General features: G+C 37.4%; 1 protein-coding gene across 1 annotated transcript; it reads right to left on the bottom strand.

Annotated features, from left to right (window-relative positions):
• Nucleotides 1-1383: 1383 nt before the first annotated feature.
• Nucleotides 1384-8038, bottom strand: LOC115234658 (ATP-dependent RNA helicase bel). The gene is made up of 8 exons (XM_029805878.1): nucleotides 7635-8038; nucleotides 6983-7055; nucleotides 6165-6676; nucleotides 5609-6081; nucleotides 5229-5533; nucleotides 4792-5091; nucleotides 4414-4680; nucleotides 1384-4260 (listed from the first exon to the last, which is right to left on the bottom strand). Exons 1-8 carry the CDS (start codon nucleotides 7677-7679, stop codon nucleotides 4160-4162), a joined length of 2076 nt encoding a protein of 691 aa, XP_029661738.1. The 5' UTR covers nucleotides 7680-8038; the 3' UTR covers nucleotides 1384-4159.
• Between the last annotated feature and the right edge of the window lie 464 nt (nucleotides 8039-8502).

Here is an 8502-nt window from a genome sequence, read left to right as displayed (position 1 = left end):
CCCCCCCCCCCCCCCTCCCCGCTAAATGTATACTAATACGCTATATAAATCATAGTACCATATTTTTAATTTACACATATGTTATAGTTACTACACGGTGGACATTGACTATCTCGCAGGAACGTTTAACGATTCCCTAAGTGTGTTTGACATTACGCGTCCTAAGATTTACAATAATATAAATATAAAGCGAAAGTTTTTCTATCGATGTGTGATCAACATCATTATCACTTTGAAAAAAAAAAAAAAAAAAAAAAAAAAAAAAAAAATAGAAAACATTAATATGGAAATAGCCTTAAGTATATATAATTATAAGTATACATACTTTTCTATATGCTCTTTGTCCACCATGTTAGTTATAAAAAAAAAAATATATTGTTTCGAAATGCATATTATTGATTAAAACACGTAACGCGCGACGCGTCACGAATGCTTAATGCATCAGTAGTACAATTGGATCTTAACCCTTGGATGCACGACCTGATAAAGGTTTGCAAAAATAATTTCAATATAAGTTCGAATTAAATATAGAAGCTCTAAAGCTATAAGTTTCGCTAAAAATTATTTAAAAAGAACAAAGATTAAATTGAAGAAATAAGAAATAAATATAATAAAAAGGTAAAGAGAAACTGCAAGATCGTGAAAACCTTTCTTATGCATCCAAGGATTAATTATAAAATGATATCAGGTCTACGTGTAACATTAAATTTGATCTATTATCATATATAATCTTTATCTGCTTACAAATAAGTTTTTGTGAAATTTACTCTTTCCTTGAAATTCGTACCATGTATGCAATATGATTCATTAAAATCCAACGACCATTGATGCCTTTTCCTCTTCTTTTGTCACTTTATAAAATAATACGAAATAAAATAGAAAAAAAGAGATGCAAAGGCTTGCGTATGTAATACCAGTCTCGGAACCGATGTAAATTTTCTTGCGAAATGATACATATGTGTATGGCAAAATCTGTGTCGATTGATAAATCATACAAAGATTATTGCCGTTGTAGACAGATATCTGCACGACACGACACGAGAAGTGTCGTCGAATTGACGTATCAATGTCCACGAAGGATTCTCTTTTAGTAATGTTCTTGGCAGGGCCTCCGAGAGCTGACCAAATAGCCTCGATGACGAATCGTATTAAAAATTTTGGGAACACTCGCACCCGCGGTCGGAAGCCAACGATATTTTACCTCGTTAAACGCTATCCTCGAATGGTTCTAGATGAAATAATTATCGACCCCTCTCGTAAAAAGAGGCATTCACACACCTTGGTCCACGGTCACACGGCATACGATTCACGCACGCGATTGCACTATTAAATCTAGTAATATAACAGATATAAGTATGACGTGTGTCTAAAAATCTTTTTTTTCCCCCCCCCCCCCCCCCTCTCGCGCGGTAGATTAGATAGATAAGAATCCGACGTTTGCACAAAACGATATCGACATCCTATAAAGCCCTACCAACACCATCATTATCAATCGGTAATGACTCTCGCTCGAGCTCATCTATATATCATTATAATGCGCATTATTTTAAGCAGAAACAATGCCCTAGGAAGGTCCCTTGAGACCGCAAGAGCCTAGCGTTCAGCCCTCCCCTGATCGGACAACAGCCACGTTGTCTTGTGTGTGTTACTGTTAACGACTTAATATTCCGTTCTCAGTTCAAACTGAGCTAGTACCTTCCCGACATTCAATACCTGATTAATGTAATACATTTAATGCATTTTGTTATTCCGTTAATTGTTCACATTTATCAATTCGCGTGGAAATTGAATGTCACAAGATCGTTCGATATCACAGTCGTTTTTTCAATTATTTTAGTTGTATGTATTTATATATAGCGCGTATATCATACTGATAAATACAGCTAGAAAATAATATGAGTGCGCCCCGTGTATCTCCTTATTCAAGGGGCTTTCGTTTGTTTTCTTTCCTTTTTTTTTTTTGTAATAAAGTTGAGCCCACTATCTCTTCCTCTTTGCTATTATAGCAGGTTTTAATACCCCTCTGTAACTGCAACCGTATTTTTAACCCGTCTCAATATAATTTATCTTTCATGAGCACTCTCACACATTCACACTCGGTGTGTGTATTGTAGACTAAGATTTTTTATAAAGCGCCGTACCAATTTCGCAGGGCAACGTCTCCGTTACATTTAGAAATGCTGTTCGAAGCACAGTTCTATGTAGGATCAACGCAGTTCTGTCTGTAGAACTACTCAAGACAGTTCAGGTACATAAAATATTTATATATACCTGCTTTCCACTAAAACATACATATTTAGCCGTTCTTATACAGTGAAACCTCCATATTGTATATTTTTTCTCTTTTTAATCTTTTTAATATTTTTGATTAAGGCTCCTGTGTATCCTCACTGCAGCTATATTGAATTATGATATCAGAGAGCAACCATATTCGTGTTTGATAATATTGATTAGTAAATACATTGAAACCTCTCTTTTTAATTCGTGAATTAATAAATAACTATAAATCTTGAGTCGTCGTAAGATCCATTTTTGCTGAAAATGTAGAACATGTATGGATAAGTTATATACATGCATTTATTAATGCAAGATAACAAAAAGGAGTTTTCATATTTTACTGATCTATATTATCGAATATGAGTGACGATATTCAAAAAACTTATGTATTTCAATGTATTTCACAAGAAAAAAACTCGTATGATTTTTCACTTCTTCATAATTCAATATAAACTAGTATATCATAAGAGACTAGGAACCTTAAAAAGAATTTTTTCATCATTTATAGTGCTTACTTGAATGTACGCAACTGAAATAGATGGCAATAAAAAGAAAATTGTATGTAAACAAAATTATTTTTTTATATAAATAAAACTTATATTTTGTTATGACAATTGAGAAATGGAAAAACTCTCTTGCGTTTATAAGTTAGATTATATAAATGTCGTGCATATCGAGGTTCCACTGCAATAGCCAAAGTTATCAAAATAACTTTATTAGCTGTAAATTGCATAAGCGTCTTGAAATTTACTAAATTATAATTGATAGAGAGTGTGTGTACATATATCAGACTATAACAAAAATGTAAGATTTCTAAAAGTATCTTAAGACGTAGCCTGTGTATGTGTATTGCCATTTTTTCGCCGATACCGAAACTCTCGATCCCCGAAAAATTCACGTGGCTTATTCAATTAAAACTTATGATATTGCCGGCGCAACATCTGTCTCTGGGGACGGCAAAACAACAAAGTACCATTCGTCGCTGAACTACACAGTAAATTAAGAAAAAAAAATAATAATAAGGAATCGTCATGTAATCTATGGTGGTGACGGTGATTCGGCATATCCTAGGCATTTACTGAACGTGCATATATGTAACCAAAATATTATGTCATGCATTCAAAGAAAACTGCGCGACTCTTCTACTGGCCATTATAATAGCAAAGACAATAAAAAGCGTTTATTATAAAACGTTTTGCAATAGTGTCGAGCATTGACAGACCGAAGATATGCCCACCGCACCCCTATGAGAAAAAGAAAAAAAAAAGAAAATAATAAAGCTACAATGAGCCCCATATAGTCTCGACAGGAGTTCTAAAAAATTTTACTAAGTTTCACCACCTACTATGTGTTACATCGTTATTACCTTCGAACAGGCATTAACGATTTATCGATTTGATTCGTTAGTGATTATATACTACGTGTATTTCTCAGCACGCACGGCAACGAAATGTTAGATGGATCTCTAACTAATAGTGTTGAACAAATCCCATTTATGATACTCGCATTTTTGTATGGTGAGATCATTTACGTTCGAGATATTCCCCGGTGATCCACCGGTACGAATACTAAATTGCACACAGGATTTGTCACAATGTTGCGCATAAACAAATGTAATATAGTGGAAATTTAAAATATAAGTATTCTTTTTCTGCTTTTTCATCGAAAAATCGATGTGCACAGGCAGTTAGCAAAAACGTGAATATGTATTATACATGAAACTGTCTGTACTTTGCGCATATGTATAACGCGCGCAAAACACGTGCTTGTAGTGTCAGACGTAATAATGTCGTGTGTTTTCCTTACATATAATTGAATTTGCGTGTAGAGTAATAATAATAATAATAATGATAGAAGTAGAAATAGAGATGGAAATAATCGTCTACTTGTCCCATCCTCCCCACCAATCAGGGCCACTATTGCCATTGTTAGTGGAATTATTGTACGATGAATTATAATTACCTCCGTAACTTGAATAACCACCTGTAACAAAATGAAAGAAACGTATATTTAAATATAGAATATAAAACCTGTTCAAATTTGCAACCATTTTAATAATTGTTTCTTACAAATGCAGTTGTTTGATATTTTATTTTATTTTAAATATATTTTATTAATCACAATTTTTTAATTTACCTCCATAACCGCCAGGTCTAGAGGGTCCATTACTACGACCAGATGCAGAACTGGGTTGTTGACGATAATCTCTTGCACCAAAACCGCCACCACTGAAACGTCCTTTGGTGTTGGTGGGACGTCGAGTCCCAGCGCTTCCAGAATATCTAGCTTCGGTATACATGTCATCCAGCCAGGGTGGAAGTTCTTGATTGGCTTCGATAAGCAGAGACACCAAGTCGCGTATCAGATTATGATTTTTATGATTGAAGAACGAAGTGGCCAAACCTAAATTACACAAAATAAGATGCTATGTATAGCTTATCCATTTTTCGATAACCCATAACCTTCTCTTAAGAAATTTAATTAAAAAACAAAAAAACAAAAAAAAAAACAAACCTAAATTGCCCATACGACCAGTACGGCCGATGCGATGAACATATTCCTCAACGTCACCAGGCAAATCAAAATTGATGACGTGTTTAACATGTGGTATATCGAGACCACGCGCTGCCACTGCAGTTGCGACCAGAATCGGCGCTTTGCCCGCGCGGAAACGACGCAAGGCTTCCTCTCGTTCGCGTTGGGTTCTGTCGCCATGAATACTAGTGACTGGATATCCCATTGAGGCCAAATATTCTTCAAGCATATCGGCTCCTTTCTTTGTCTCCACAAACACTAAAGTAAGTGACTCTGCGGCTGCACGATAATAAAAGTATAACGTTAATAACTTCCTTTTTTAGTATATAATGGAATATAATTTGTCAATTATAAATTCTTATAATGAACAATTCTATATTAATTTAAATCGTAATATATTCAATATTGCAACTCACAAGCATCCGAAAAGTTGTTCGCTTGTAACAAATCAAGCAAGTATGAACGTTTGTCATGTTCCTCCACCCATACAATTTTTTGCGTAATATTCTCGGAGGTCGAACCCACCCGACCAACAGCCAAGAAAATGTAATTGCTAAGAAAATCTCTGGCCAACATCTGAATCTCTTTTGGAAAAGTAGCAGAGAACATGAGAGTCTGTCTCTCTCCAGTGGGTGGCATGTTGTCTTCTTGGACGATGCGTCTTATTTGCGGCTCAAAACCCATGTCCAGCATGCGATCTGCCTCGTCCAGAACCAAATAACTGAAATAAGAATGACAAATAAAGATATAATCATCGTCGTCCTTTAGTCGATTCTTATTCTATCACATGTCTTACCGGCAATTGTGTAAGCCGATTTTACCGCGTCCCAACATGTCCACTAGACGTCCCGGCGTCGCCACAAGTAAATGGCAACCGCGATCTAATTCGCGCATTTGCTCTACTATATTGGAACCGCCGTATACGACCGCGGGACGCATACGCGATCGGTACGCGAATTTCCGCGCCTCGTCGTATATCTGCGTAGCGAGTTCCCTCGTGGGAGCCAATACTAGACCCAACGGATACTGTTTACGTCTACCAGAGGAATTCGCCTGTGCTGGTGGCGGTCGCGGCCCACTCTCGTAAATTTGATTCAATATTGGCACTAGGAAGGCCGCTGTTTTTCCGGACCCAGTTTGAGCGCAGGCCATCACGTCACGGCGCCCGATGATGATCGGTATCGCGTATTTCTGCACTGGTGTAGGCTTGTCATATCCTGTCAAGGCGATGCTATTCTTTATTATCTCTGTCAGCTTAACCTCATCAAACTGAAAAATAGAGAGCAGTCAAATTAGAACTTGTTAGAAAAAGTTATTAGTATCGAAAGACATCTTCCATATATTATACTCACAGATGTGATGTGTGGCGGTATGTTTTCTCCGGTAGCCTCAACTGGGATATCCTCGTATTTGCTAAAATTAATCCCAGTATTGCCAGTACCAAACAGCTCCAACTCCAATCGTTCATCCTTGGCAGTCGGAATCGTCCAGTCGACCTCGCTTCTTCCGCCCCTGCCACCTCTATCGTCGCCCCATCTTCCGCTACTACTTCCCATCCTATCAGTTCTATTCTCTTGCCAGCGATCATTTCTAGTAGGCTCCTGCCAGCGATCATTACCACTAATTGCTCGATCGCGCTCAGAATTGGGATATCTGAAATCCCTTCCATTTTCCTGACTGCGCCTGCTGCGCCCGCCGAAGCTCCCAAAGTTCGCGAAATCGACGTCGCGAGGACTTCGTGACTCTCGATAAGCACCACCTCTACCCCTATCTCGGTCCCTTTCTCGATCGCGATCTCCACCTCTGTCTCTGTCGCTAAACGGTCTTGCGTTGGAAGAGTAATTTAAATCTGCAGGTGGATTACCTGGTAAAAAGAGTTAATTTATATAAATGTTTAAGCATTTTTTTTCTATAGCAACGATAAAGTATTTTTATTTCATAAATTAAGAGACTGAGACACAGTACACTGACTAAAATACACTTATCAGCTCTGCGACTCAATCTTTTCAACTTATTAATTTATTATGCTATTATTGTCATTTAGTATTTCACAATGGGGATACCATGAGCAATAAATAAGTAATATATTTATTACAAAATACAAAAAAAAGAAACAATTTTTCCTTAATTTAACTTATAAATTAGATGTCTGGAAAATTTTGATACTAACTTGCAGTTTTATGACGAAGATGCGGTGGAACGTAGCGACCCTGGCGGGAGCCCTGCAAGTCCAGACCAGCTAACTAAAGAGACAAAAAAAAGCTCACGTTAAATATTTCATCATAACATCGCAAATATAAAGTATTAAAATGTATGCCATGCAAAAAAGTCATTATCATCCGAACACCGATGACTCATTTTCTTCGGTAGGTGCCGCGAAAAAAATCCCACCGTTTCATATATAACTCGCGCGCTCCAATTGTGAGAATTAACGCACGTTAAAAAAATACAGAGAACGCGAATACGTCATGACACACGACATGCCGTTCCTGGAATCGTTGCCGCCATTATACGTAGCATACGTCACGAGCTGTCCGAGTGACGACGGCCCATCATGCTCGTGGCAAAGGGACGTTTCTTCGATCGGATAAAGGAAATATCTTTCTCTTTCTCTCCACGTATATTCTTCCCGAAAACAAGCATTTCGCTTGCGAAATTTCGCGAAAAGAACAAATTTTGAGAATCGTTAGGGAACGCCGTGGAGACGTGAAAAATCAGAGAAAGAAAAAAAAATGGAGAGAGGAAGGAAAAAGGACTTGCGGAAATAGCTTCTCGCAAGCGGCGAGAATGAGATACGATTCTCTCTCTTTTCTGCCTTTTACCTGCTGCTCTAGACCTGATCCATTCTGGTTGGCTGCATTACTCATATTACTCTGCCTCGGTGCGTAGTTTTCGCAGCTCTGTCGCTTGAAGCCCTTTTAGCTCTCGTCCTCTCTAACACACACACACACGCGCTTCACTTGAGCCGAAAAAGTTCCCGACGCGTCCCAACGCGCTACCTCTGTCTTTGTTGTCTCGCGGACTTGATTTACGCTCGCCAACGATTTCGTGACGGCCGACGGCTTTTATCGATTAACCGAAAAACGGCACGTGTCGGATCAGTCCCTCGATACACGCGATGCGGAGAAAATCCAAAGATAAATGGCTAAACTGTATGCTAGGAAAGCGCGAGAGGCCCCTGGCCGCACACTGATGTCGACGCAACAAAAATGGCCGAGACACGAGCTAGCAAAATGGTGGCAAATTGGTAGAAATAGTGGCGCTTCCGCCGGATATCAAAGTAACAAGCAGACGGGAAATATCTGGGAGAAAATACGTCCCGATTTTATATTATCCTGATGTTTAATATATATGTATATACTTAGAAATTTACGTTAGGAATGTATTATTCATTATATATATTTATACTGTCATATATGAGTAGAGGAAATTAATAAGTTAATAATTGTTGATCGTTTATAAAGTAATATTATGATTTCGATGCTATAATTCAGAATTTGAAATCGGGACTATATACTCTATTTTTTTTTATATTGTGTAAAAATATTATATAGTTTTTTTCGTGATACAGATAAGAATACCATCTATATAGGAAAGGATGATTATATATATATATATATTTAAGTATTTATCTTTTATATAAGAAATAATATTTATATAAGAATCAAAATATACTTACATATCCAAATT

The sequence above is a fragment of the Formica exsecta genome, unplaced genomic scaffold, assembly GCF_003651465.1.
Source record: "Formica exsecta isolate Colony F162 unplaced genomic scaffold, ASM365146v1 scaffold201, whole genome shotgun sequence".
In the NCBI taxonomy this organism is placed as follows: domain Eukaryota; kingdom Metazoa; phylum Arthropoda; class Insecta; order Hymenoptera; family Formicidae; genus Formica; species Formica exsecta.
This window is presented reverse-complemented; position numbering and strand designations above follow the sequence as displayed.

What these genes read in the sequence shown, in the direction of transcription:
- LOC115234658 (XM_029805878.1), bottom strand. Translation starts at nt 7,679, where the DNA reads ATGAGTAATGCAGCCAACCAGAATGGATCAGGTCTAGAGCAGCAG. An exon ending in TACCGCCACACATCACATCT is followed by an intron (nt 6,082 to 6,164) that starts GTGAGTATAATA and finishes TCTATTTTTCAG; the next exon opens with TTTGATGAGGTTAAGCTGAC. An exon ending in TAGACCTGGCGGTTATGGAG is followed by an intron (nt 4,261 to 4,413) that starts GTAAATTAAAAA and finishes ATTTTGTTACAG; the next exon opens with GTGGTTATTCAAGTTACGGA.